Source organism: Chaetura pelagica, unplaced genomic scaffold (genome assembly GCF_000747805.2).
Source record: "Chaetura pelagica isolate M959 unplaced genomic scaffold, ChaPel_1.0 scaffold343, whole genome shotgun sequence".
In the NCBI taxonomy this organism is placed as follows: Eukaryota; Metazoa; Chordata; class Aves; order Apodiformes; family Apodidae; genus Chaetura; species Chaetura pelagica.
The window spans coordinates 1,754,040-1,766,579 of NW_009952873.1; the positions used below are offsets into that span (position 1 = coordinate 1,754,040).

At 40.3% G+C, this 12,540-nt stretch overlaps 1 protein-coding gene across 2 annotated transcripts; it reads right to left on the reverse strand.

Moving 5' to 3' along the window:
• Nucleotides 1–3,565: 3,565 nt before the first annotated feature.
• Nucleotides 3,566–11,489, reverse strand: RAD52 (RAD52 homolog (S. cerevisiae)). Of its 2 annotated transcripts, XM_009995198.1 has the most exons (12): nt 11,433–11,489; nt 10,272–10,373; nt 9,618–9,711; nt 7,879–7,946; nt 7,501–7,619; nt 7,336–7,411; nt 5,720–5,916; nt 5,379–5,515; nt 4,657–4,737; nt 3,902–4,144; nt 3,746–3,748; nt 3,566–3,624 (listed from the first exon to the last, which is right to left on the reverse strand). In XM_009995198.1, exons 3-12 carry the CDS (start codon nt 9,664–9,666, stop codon nt 3,566–3,568), a joined length of 1,032 nt encoding a protein of 343 aa, XP_009993500.1. In that variant the 5' UTR covers nt 9,667–9,711; nt 10,272–10,373; nt 11,433–11,489. The 2 variants fall into 2 exon arrangements, with proteins under 2 accessions (XP_009993500.1, XP_009993501.1); XM_009995199.1 differs by lacking the exon at nt 3,746–3,748.
• Between the last annotated feature and the right edge of the window lie 1,051 nt (nt 11,490–12,540).

Here is a 12,540-nt window from a genome sequence, read left to right on the forward strand (position 1 = left end):
TTTTTGGTTTTTTTTTTTTTATTTTTTTTTTTTTTTTTTTTTTTTTTTTTTTTTTTTTTTTTTTTTTTTTTTTGTAAAATCCATTTAAGCCAGGAATAAACTGTCCTGGTGCAACGTCCATTGCCGGCAATGGATGTACTTGAAACAGCCGGCATCAAGAAGCTTCCTCTGTCTGTCTTGGAGGATTTACAATTTTGTTGATTTTAAGAAATTTCAAGCTGGTACCAGGACTGTAACTATCTGTCACCTCTTAGTAACTGTACTGTACCTTCTGCTTTGGTCATTCTCCCTTTCTGTATTTAAAAAAATACTGGTTTCCTCTTCAAAGTAAAAATAATACCAGCCAGTATTTATGTAGTGCTGCAAAAAGCTGTGAAGGACGAGTGTGCTGCTTCCCAGTACCTGGGAGTAGCTCACTGGTACCAGTCCTGGAAGCTGGTGCATCACAGAGATGTTACTTGCCTGAATTTGTTTTCCTAGGAGCGCTATTCCCCCGTGGAGCCTTAACAAGGAGTTTTTCTGTCTGCAGATGTTCTCACTCTTTGGGAAAAGAAACACACAAGATCCATTCCTTTCCTGTCAGGATTTTGATGCAGTTTTGGCAGCAAGGGCAGGCACAGGCTGGAGGTGAACACCTGAGGGTGAGAGCTTGGTTGGCAGGTGGCTGGGTTCAGAGCTCCTGAGGTCTGGGGGTTTGTTCTTATTAACTGAAGGGCAGAGTAGAGCTACAGAATGAGAGAGGAGGCTCGTGGTGTGCATGTGGTGGAAGAGGGGGAGAAAGCAGGAGGCCCTGCACCCAAAGTGAAACAGGGACCCTCTGCTCTTGTCCGAAGGGATGCAGAGAGGTTTCCTGAACATGCCTGGTGCAAGGGGAGAGGCTCTGGGAACAGGAGCAGTGACAAACCTGGGGCAGTAACCAAACAAGGGGAACCAGTCAGCTGGATGCAGCACATGGTTATTTAATTTTGATCCAATAAGTTTGAGGTCGTTTTTTCACTTAATGTTATGCAAGAACTGGTTTTATTTACCATTGATTTCCCCCTCCCCTCCTCCTGTGGATGAATAACTGAAGTCTAGAGGAATAAACTAATGCTACTGAACTGTTAAATTATTTTGTTTAATATTACACTTTGAGTATCTTTTTCCACATAAAATCTGTTTCTGAATTACAAGCGTTTTCTTTACATTATTTAACAATGTACACTGTAAAAAATGAAAAAAAAAAAATAAAATGAATTGAAACTTTGGGCTTCCCTGGCCGTAGTTAGTTGTATGTTTTGCACTAAACCCAGGCACTGCGCTCCCTGTACAATTGCGCTTTGTGCTGCCATTTGTTACCTTTGTAGAATATTTAATGAAATCATTCAAATAAACCAAACCTGCTTTTGTTGAGCTGTGGGTTTTCTTGTTAAACTGCAGGTTCCAACCTCTCTGGGCTCTTTCTGGAGTGATTTAACTGTTAACCCAATTGATCAGTTTATCACAGGGAAGTACAAGAAACCCATTTTAATGCAGCCCTTAACGTCTCAAAAGCAGTGATCAGTACTGAGCCTTTAGCCTTTTGATATAATAGTCTGACCTAAGGTACTATAAAGAATAATTCAGAGTGGATCTTCTTTGAGAGGAGGGGCTTTGAAAGGAAGGGGAGGAGAAGCTGTGAAGGATGACGTAGAAGCAGTAAGATTGCTTTTATTGCTGAGCCTGTCAAGTTAACAAGTAGCAGGGAAACAGGCTGTGAGCTGTGACAGTCCAGAAGTTGGTGGCTGTCCCTGCTTGAAGCACAGGTGGAGCTTCACTGGCTGTGGTTCTGTGCTTCCTTTTGGCAGTGAAGCTCGAGCAGGGTGTGTCACAAGGACTGGGCCAGCCCAGTCCCAGAAGGGTTCTACTCTTTTGCCATTGGGTCCCTTGCCCTCCTTTCTGCAGGGGGGAAGGTAGCAGGGGTGTAGATGCAAACTTGGGGATGGAATTCCTATTATAAAACGGTGTGTGTGGTAGTAGAAGAGTGTAACTACTTTATAGGGTCATTCTCAAATAGCTGTAGACTTACCAGGAATTATTTGGTATTTCTAAACACTAATTGCTGCTGCATTTCTTTCCATTTTAAGAACAGCTTCTGTTATGAGTCATGCTGTGCACGGCCTTAAAAGGGGAAAAAAAGTTCCAAGTACAAGTTTTACTGCCCTTTTCAAAGGGACCAATCCTGAGGTAGACTCTGCATGCAGGCATGGCTGTGCCTGGACTGTTTCCATAGGAAAACTGGTGCAGTTGGGACTTCTAATTTTTTTGTTGTAAAAGTTTAGAGCAGCTTTGAATACAGGAATTCTGCATGTCTGCACATTCCCTTCCTAGCAGGTTTCAACAGCAAGTGCATGACTCAAACGTGTGGTATGTATCCCTTCCCTGAGCTGTTCCGAGGGCAGCACTGATTTGGGAAACTAGTATGGTGAAATGTGAAACTTTTCAAGATATCATCTGTAACAGTTAATTACAATTTGTCCTGTCTTTCCTTACTGAAGTCAGTCCTTGTTCTTTATCCTGTTGAGGACGTAAGTGGATAGTAGAGGATCTTCTAAGGAAGGAGGACTGATTAAGTGATAAAGTAGCAGGAACAGGAATAAATGCCAAATACGTTAATGTATTTCTATTTAGACAGCTTTAACAGACTTGAGCAGTGATGGGAAAGCACAGGAACAAGGTCCTGTTTCAAATCTGACATTGATTTGATGGTTGGACTAATCAAAGAGTTAGTGTAAATTTTCCTGATCAAAGCTCTTAACTTTCAGTACTGCAGTATCATCCTCCTTGTCTCCAGCACTGCACTTCTGAAAAACATGACTGTATCCAGTTTGAAATACTGCTTAAAAAGTCTTCCATTGACCTTCTTACTGAAGGAAACAGCTGTTGCTTTGTTCTAGCCTTTAAAACCCACTTGAAGCTTTCTGTTGCTCATCCTAAAGCAAATGCAAACCGTGGTGTTGTCTCTCCTACTTACTTGTAACTTGCTGGTGTGTTCACTTCTTTGACCTTTTTAAACAGGAAAGGAGTTTTAATAGCTTGAAGGGCACAGAGGAATAACAGCTACAAGACTGGTGTGTACTTTATGTTTATTTTTATACTGAAAAGGGTTGAAAGCTTATTTAAAAACAAAAGTGCAGCTACCATTCGTTTTACAATGGATCCAAGCAAACCCTGTCAGAGGTGCTACAGGTGACTCCTCGGCAGTGGTCCCAGTGAGCTCCTGCCCCTGAGCTGCCCTGTTGCACAGGCACAGCTGAACCTGCTGCTGCATGAAATGACATTTAATGTCAGCTTGTCGTGCAGCCACAAGTCTTAACACTGCAGGAGCACCAGTGATGGCTTCTTTATAGAAAAAGACATCTGAAACATGTAATGACCTAAAAGTACATTAAGTCTTTACTGGCCATATTAAACTCTTTTGTGTTGCTTCACCATCGTGTACAGGAAAATCCATTAATGCGTTAGACTTCCTCACATAATTTGGAACAGCCAACTGCAGTCTACTGATGTAATCCAGTATGGAGGTAATCAGGTATCACCAGGTGTCTTACGTAGGTTCTAGCCTCCTTTTCTTCAAGCTTTCACTTCTCCTGTAGGGGCTGTGCTCTGCCAAACAGGAGATGGTGAGAAATTGAAGTTTCTTAAAGCTTTTTTTTTTTTCTTCTTCTAAAAGTGCTTCTCATTCTTTTTCTAGCTCTTCCTTGAAAGGACACTTGGATGGAAATACCAGCTAGTTCCCATAGCCCGCTATCATGATATCTGCAGCCAGGTCCAAGAAAAGAGCAAAGTTTATCCCACTCCAATTTACTAGTCTAACAGTGTTGCTTTCAAAGCCAAGGACCACTGTTAAGGCAGAACTCAGGTCATTTTTGGTAGCACGTACCTGGGGTATGCTGGTTGGCATGACTGCTGGTGCTTACAGAGGGAGCAGGTGGCTGCAACTGTGCAAATCTAGCAGAAGCTTTGTGGTGATTCATTCTGTGAGGTGTCCTGGTACGAGTAGTTATTTGATGATGTCCATGGGATGTTTCAGGTGTCTGGTGTTCTGCTGACAAGTCTGCCATTTTGTGACCTGTTATCTTAAGATCGGTGCTCTCCAAGGAAATGTCCCAAAGTTCAGGATCATCTATAAGGAGAGAATAGGTGATTGAACTAAAGATGATAGTACTGCACTACAGGAATGACAGTAACTCCAGGACCAGACCACTCTTCAAGTGGTGGCCACTACAAAAGTGAAACTGGAAAACAGCCTTTGTGTCAGTGCATGGCAGGGAAATGGCACCACCCCTGTGCTCTAGACTTAACCAACCTGCAGGAACTGTGGTGTGTGACCCAAATAGCCATGGTTATGTTAAGGCAGCCCCCCACCCCGAAATATGTTCTGTTTCTGTGCAATTTCACTTGAGGAAAAGGGTTTACTGAATATGTATGACAACTCCCTGCTGGAAAAGCATGGTGTGCAATCCCACATGATGGACATCATTTCCTTGCCACTCAAGCAAGGCTTGTATTATTAAGATCAGACTCATACTCACACTTCTGTTATTCCAACCTCTTCAGACTTTTTTCTTTACACTCTACTCTTCAGAGTTGGTTTAAATGCTTTAATAATTTAATACTGATTACTTTTTGACTGACCTGCAAAGAACTCCTCTTCTATTGCTGGCTCCTGCTGTACTGCTGCTGGAGTGCTGTGCTTTACAGGAGGATCAGATGTTGCTGGACAGAGGTAACACAAGCAGAAACTAATATTAGATATATAGAAGAACCCTTCTGCTCCTTCTTAACAGAACATGACTCTGAAATTACAAACAGCAGCTGCCACCAGGCACCTTCTCTTTTTTTCAAGAGCTAGTTCTGTTTTGGTAGCAGGATATGGAATGGGAAGATTCTGTACTTGCTGATGGCTGACAAGACCAACTGCAGTACTTTAAAATGGTTTTTAGCCTCTTTACCCCAAGTTCCTGCTTACCACACAGCTGATCAGACTTCCCCAGGACTAAAGAGCAACATACTAGTAGCCAAGGCAGTGTCTGTTTGCCTGCAGCTCCCTCAGTGAAGTGCTGCAGCCTCAGCTCAGGTGAAGCATGTTGATGGTGCTGACATCAGCTGCTCTGCTGCATGAAGCTTTAGGATGATTGGAAAGTTTCAGTTTTAATGATGCAGTTTTAGAGCTAACATTCCTGCCACTTTGAGAACATGGGAGGGAAAGTCTGGTGATCCTCCTTCCTTTGGCCTCCAAGGTGTGTTGACAGTACAGTACAAAAGCAAATGCAACTGATTGGGCTCCTGTACTGAGGGTAACACATGCCTGCCAGCAGCTGTCATTAAAACTGACCATTTTAAATGCCAAGCCTTACCCTGTTTAACGCTAGGAGTAACAACGGGAGCCTGATGTTTTTTCTCCATCTGTTCCCGGAACTGTTGCTGTAGCTGCTTTTGTCGCAATTTCCGCTGGTAAGTGGCATCACACTCCACAGCTGAGGGGTCTGTACTTCTGCTCCTCCCCATCAGCAAGCACAAAGTTAAGCAGGATTTCAGCAATGACATTTTATGAAAAGAAAAATGCATAAAGAAATAACATCAAAGAAATTCCACTGAACTAGCACCTTATGGCATCTTCCAAATTGGGCTGTGTGTTTTAAGAAGAACAGTAACTTCTAACATAGCTTATAAAGGAAATGTATAATAGCAGTCTCACCTGGAACTATTTGGCTGTTTCTGATCTACTGTCCCTACAGCAGCCTCTGTCTGGCCAGGCTTACAAGTAGATGTTGTCTCACAATGCTGTCTTCCTCCTGTGTTCTGCTTGTCCACACAGCTATTGTATCTGGCTTTCTCTATTTCAGGCTCATAGTCCTGTCTTTTAGCTGTGATCAAATCTAACTCGGGGGGTACCTGGTAAAGTAAAAAAGAAAACAATCAGATATTTCATTTATCAAGTTCACGAAACATGCACAGCCTTTTTCCATATAGTATTATTGAAAAATGTAGTTTGTTTTCTCTAAGTGGAATAGTAAGTTAAGAAACCGAAATGCATTTTTAGACAAACACATTCAGTTAGTTAATCATTGAATTGATTGATGCAGAATTTCACAGCTTCTCAGACAGTCCCACAAATAAAATTAGTGTTGCCAGTTCCTTTTCCACGCTTGTATGAAAGGGCATGGCAAAGGTTGACTCAGCTCTGCAGTCATGAGGTCTCTGAGGAAGGTACCACCACTTTTTATTAAAGATGGGATGGTTTGGTTCTGTGATTTTTACAAATTCATGGCAATGCTACCTTGACTTGGTGAGGTGTCACTTTGGATCAGCTCCTACAGGAAGCCATGCTAGCTAGACAGAATGACCTCACGGCTTTAGGCTGGCCAGCAGGGTTTGGTAAACCCTAGTATGATGAGGGCAACTTCACTATGAAATTCCATGGATCTGCCGTTGTAAAAGGTTTGCTTTTTTTCTCAATGAGCAAGGTAGGTTGCCACGTAGAAGCCTGCTGCCCCCAACTGGTACACATCAGGAGCTAACAAGATTAATGTTGGTTACTGAAGTGCAGCCTCAGTAATGGTGAGGACAACTTTCATACTACAGAAACTGCTCTGTTACCTCACAGCGTACTTATAAATTGTGACAGTTCTGAAAGAATGAAGGTAAGGCTTGTTTGTCACTGATGATGTGCATCACAATTTCTTGTCTCTCTCTGGACCAAAGACCTCCAGAAGAAGTGTTTCTCCATGGTGGTGGTTACTTCAGAAGGTTCACTGTTTGACTATTGCTTCACAAGTAAAAATAACAGCAAACTGACTGCTAATGAGAAAAGGAGTCAGAAAAGCAAAGCGAGATCTAATATGGCTTCTTAATGTTCAGTAAGGATAAGAACCATATTATGGCAAGGAAAGTAAGTGCTTAGATACACATCAGTCGTAGACGCCAGCTCTTCATACCTTCAAGAACCACAGGTTGCCAGTAGTATTGTATCCTGTGGTAACATTTAACCTGCTGTGAACACAAATGTATGCACTGCTGACACTGAACAGAGAGACCGAGACAAACATGGCCACAAATGTCACATGAGATCTGGAGCAGGATACTGTTTCTTCACTATAGTAAACTTGCCTACTGCAAGTAGTAAAAATGTAGAGTATTTTTGGCAAAATATGAATGCTTCACAAAAACTAGCAGGCAAAGGGAATTGGTCTTTTATCTGGAAAGATTCAGGGATGAGACACATACATGTAATTATTTATCATCTTTTTAGTATGAAGGACCAGGAGCAGCAGACATCTAGCAGTGCCTGCTCTAACAGCCCATGTACTGCACCTGGCGTGGAAGCTTATTCACGGCTCGTAGGTAGTCTTTGTCTAGGATGCAGTTCCCAAGAGCATTCCCAAAGCACCTGAGAAATAAGAGCGCTCACTGTGACTGAAAATAACACTTAATTCTCAACTAACTTCTGAAAACGTAGAAGTACTGATCTTCACTTACTTGAGTGCCCTCTTCAGTCCATCTGTTACTGCCTCCTTTCTTGCCTTTTCTAGGGACAAGGCCTTAGACTTTAGGCCTTCACTGACTCCATACCCCACATCTTCATGGTATGACCCATCCTGCAGTAAATTGTTAGGAATAGTAAGTATAAGGAAATTTCTGCACATACAGCACTTCTTGTTAGATGCTGTGCTTCCTAGGCCTGATTGCTTGCTCTTAGCTGATTATTCTATAGCAAGGTCAGTGTTTTGGACACCACTAGGTTCTCTGGTATAGTACAGTACTTGAGATCCACAGTCTGACCCATGGATGAACTTTCATTCACAGCTTCAGGAAACTGATCAACTATAGACAAGATGAACAGAAAAATCCACTTACCTTAAGCTGAACTTTCACAAATGCACAGACCCCTACATAGAACCTGCCATTGTTGAGATCAACAAAATCTAAAGGAGGGAAAAGTAAGATCCTAAATAATACAAAAGACTTCTGACCCACATTTAGATCTTATTTTGTCCATTTAAGACGTTCATAAATCTGTAATATCCTTGATGAATGTGACCAAGATATGGTATAATCTTCTATAAAATAGGGCATGATTTACAAAATATTTACTGTAGTTTGAGAATTGTGACTTGCATATATGTTTTAGGCATGTTATGTGATACTTTCTGGTTATTACTGGTTATACCTACTAAACACTCACACTCTGCTGCTACATGTATAAACTTAAAACATATGAAAGAAGCAAGAGTTGTAAAGGTTATTTCTCATTCTGTTACAAATCCTAAATTTTCACAGCATAGCAATTTTTTTCAGCTGGAAGGAAAGATTCTAAGTATCAGTTTATAAAAACAGCAATGGCAAAGCTAGAAAAGGAATTTATTTCCTATTATGTACTAGAAGTTTGCAAAATTTTGCACAAGGTTTTATCCCATACAGCACCTGAAGAGCTTAGCAGGTTACAATACAACTCTCAGTCCAGAATCTCTCTTCTACGTTATTTTACACCAAAAGCAATGCTATATAATATACATAGGGCACTCTATTTAGCAGTCTTGCAAGTCTGATAGAAACATGACAGTCTGTAATGAAATGCTTTTAAATTCAAGTAATTGTACTCTGGGGTCCAAAAGTTCCTCTGTTCTCATCTGGTCTATTTGTTCAGTTGTTCTGTGAACCCACTGGAGATGAAAGCCCTTGTTCTACCCAGGAATTTAAAATAAAACAAGAATCATTTGTCTCTCAATTGCTAAGGAACTACTTGTTACAGCATTATTTTAAAACAGAACTTCAAGGGATGTCAGCCCTTTATTGACTAGAAAGGGGAAAAAAAAGAAGTTGTACAGAATAGATGGAAACCCATGATGTTACTTGTTTTATGTCTAGAATCTATGAGCCTGAGGTTAGAAAAGACTTCCAAAGGCAGCAGGGGAGAGGAAGGATGTACATTTACACAGGTATGTTGAGCTACTTCAACAACTAGTCTTCAGTCTAAGCATAGCAGATCTGCAAGCAAACGAAATACTCTGCTGGTAGGTACTATTTCAGCTATCAAGATGGAAGAAGCTTGATGTTGAAGATCACCTCAATACTGTTTTCTAGAGTAATTTTTCCAAAGCTTTCTACTCTAAAAATATCAAAACTAGTTATTGGCTAGAAGAGGAACCTGCAGAAAAAGATGGGTCTCCAAAGATAAGGGGAATATTAACTGAGAATATTAACTTGTTAGAATATAAAAATTTCAGTTGAGTATGAAAGTTGGCTCAGAGCTGCTGGACGTTAAATAGTTTAATTTTAATTACTCTTCACTGACTGTTACCATAGAGATCAGAAAACTTTATTAGAACAGCTCAAGAACAATAGTAAGCACACTTAGAATAATTACTATGACATATTCCAGTGCAAGACCTGAAAAGAAAACAAGCTCTGTTATTATTCAGCTTCTCTCATTCTTACCAAATGCTAAGACACTTGGAAATTCCATTAGCCTCTCCCCAGTTCTTTGAAATGATCAAGTTCTAGGATAGATACCCTGGGCCTTATCTGAGAGACTTTTCCTTCAGGGCCCCGCAGTGAAACAAGAGGAAAGACTACCTTATCTTCAAGATACTTACCAACATTCTGCTGAGTGACTGAATGAGCCCAGCCATTGAAGCCAAACATCTCGTTGGCCAGACTGATGACCTTGTGACCCTCAATGTAACAGACCTGAAAGGAAAAACATCCATATAAATACAGACATGCATGCTTTGTTTTAAAGCAGGATTACACACACCATCTTACACCGAGGAAACCCAGCTAAGTTCCAGGTTCAGATAATGTGAGTAGAAGGCTGACACTGCAGCTTTGGGTTCACCCTCTTTCAGCAACTGTGGCAGGGGCTTAATATGACAAATGTGACTTAGTCAAGGGAAGGCAGAGCGAGGAGGCACTGAAGAGGGTAAAACGCAGCCAATGATTTATAATTCCAGTTCTGGGAAAAAAATAAGAGAAATGTCTCAATGTTCCAGGAGTAGACAAGTATTTCCTTGTCAAGAACGAAACACTGGAAAGCCAGTCTTTTTAAAAAAAATGTTTAAAGAAAACTGTGGCTCAGTAAAAGCCAGAATTCATGCTATACTGGCTTTGCTTTCACATCTGCAGATTAAATTACTAGTGGGAAGTTAACATTTATATATATATATTTTTAAAGGATTATTGTAACTTTTTTTTACTCTAGTTTTCCTGGAAAAAAATGAGCTGTAATGTCTATGCATGTTTGCTCATACCTTTTGTCCTCCTCCAGCCTGCCGACTGCTGATATATTCTGGGCCCAGCCTCTGACGAAGAGCATGCTGGATAGCTTGATATTCACTTGCTGTGTATTGATACTTAACAAAAAAAAAAAAAGGTAAGATCAATCTTATCAATCTTCTCACTCTCCCTATTTTAGCTCCCCCCTCTTCTCCTAATATCACATCTTTATCCCATTTTTCCATGTACAGTCCTTCCAAGAGGTGTATCATCTGTTTTTGGAATTGGGATGTAACAGACAAGGAAAGACTTCAGGGGGTACATGTGCATTACATTTGTGCATTGTCTTGGGTTTTTTTTCCTCTTACTCTTTAAGTATATGTGTACAAGCATTAAGTTTTGAGCTGTAGCAATTCTTTTTCATTTTTCATAAATACCACTTACATGAGAAGAACTGAGATGACTCAGGCCTATTAGTATCCTACTGAAAGCATAATGCAGTCATAATCCTTATGAAGGCTGCCAGGAAGACAACCTTAAGCTTGTATTTTACCTCTCAAAAATAAAATGTAGTATCTCTGTGACCAACAAGAAAAGTGTATTTTAAAATTCCAAGCAAACCGAAGTCTAAACTTACTCTACCACCATGTGCCATCAGGGCAGGGAACACGGCAGTTCAGGCAAGCAGTTAAAACAGAAGTTTCTTGAGGAGTGTTCAGCAAATTCCCCTCACATGGGGAAGGTCTTTTGTATAATTCCAGCATCACTGGAAGCCTAAAGTGTTGTAACTTTTGCTCCTTGTCTTAGTAGAAATGCAATTTACAATCAGTAAAAGTTAGAGAAGCCTAAATGCGTATTTAAGAATTCAAGCACTAAAAAGCCTGTAGCAGTTCTGAACCAGTACTTATAATTGGTGTAAGAATGATCCAGGCCATCTGGGAATCAGACTAAAATGAGCCCCATGTTTAAGGAATAATATTAAAAACCTTTTGTGACGAATCTGGAGCAATTTCTTATAACTCTAGGCATGCCAAGGCTATAACGGAGTAAAATGTAATGTATAATCAGGTACAACCTAGCTAGAATAATGGATATGACTTCAGCCTTCCAACTTTAAAACTAACAAATACGCAGAGCAGATTCCCAGAAGTACAAGCATAAACCTTCTATTTCCCTTTCAGGCAAAAGGAACTGACCTGTCCGAAACAAGCAACTGAATTGCTATTTCTGCAACTGTTGCTGCTGACGTTGCTTTCGCTTTCAGGCATCCCTAAAGATAAAATACAAACACAGAAGATAACAGAACAGTCTGTATGAAGACATGCCACAAAGCTGTTGAAGTCCACTGCCCAGCAAGTATAACAGTATCCTAGACTAGATGTGTTGAACATTACAATAACATTATACTTCTCAGTCCATGGAACTGCTTGCAGTGCCAGTTAGAAAATTGTTTTGTGATGTTTTTTCAAAACAGTAAAAAATTTTCATCTTAAATAAATTATACTATATGGCTACTTTCATCCTAGAAGCCGAGACACTGTTGTGGTCTTCCATCCACATAACTAGTAAGGGTGAGCCTAAATTAAACTATATGAAAACAGTGAAACAATTATTTTATTTAAAGAATAAATGAATTATTCTTGCTAGTCAAAAAAACCCAAACCAAAACAAAAACAAAACACCCCAACATCAACAGCATCTGGATCCTGCATAAGGTCAGAGACTTAAACAAAAAATGGTAACAAATTATATTTTCCCCACTTTTATGTAAAAGGGAATGCATTGTATCATTGTAGGTAAAGAAATACAAATAAATCAGTCTCTCAGATTCTTCAGCGCTGTCTTTCTTGATCACTTGAAATATCCATTAATACTTTGATAAAAAGCAGAGGCAAGTTTCTAAAATCTTACTTGTCTGTACCCTGACTTGTCAGTCTTTATTTTTGATGATCATTGTTTTGACTGTAATAATACCCTCTTATGTAACAATGGTATAATATAAATTATGCAGAGAAAAACCTACAGCACCTGTAAGAAAGTAAAGAAGTTGTACCGATAATTCAGTAGATGGCAGCCTTTTCCAAGACAGTACCCAACAACTACCCAGTACTGCTTTACCACTCCACCCTGCTGCTGGAGAACTGGCCTTGCTGAGAGCTTACACAGCAGGCGTGAAAAGGAGCTGCAGCAGCACTGCTATGCGGCCCCACAGAGGCAGTATTTTATTTGCATAAATGCTGAGTACAATTGGTAGTAGTCTATCACTAAGACTTTTATACACAATGCAAATATAAGACAAATCAA

What these genes read in the sequence shown, in the direction of transcription:
- RAD52 (XM_009995198.1), bottom strand. Translation starts at nt 9,666, where the DNA reads ATGTTTGGCTTCAATGGCTGGGCTCATTCAGTCACTCAGCAGAATGTT. An exon ending in TGAATAAGCTTCCACGCCAG is followed by an intron (nt 5,917 to 7,335) that starts GTGCAGTACATG and finishes TTACTTTACCAG; the next exon opens with GTACCCCCCGAGTTAGATTT. An exon ending in AAACAGCCAAATAGTTCCAG is followed by an intron (nt 5,516 to 5,719) that starts GTGAGACTGCTA and finishes GGGGAGGAGCAG; the next exon opens with AAGTACAGACCCCTCAGCTG.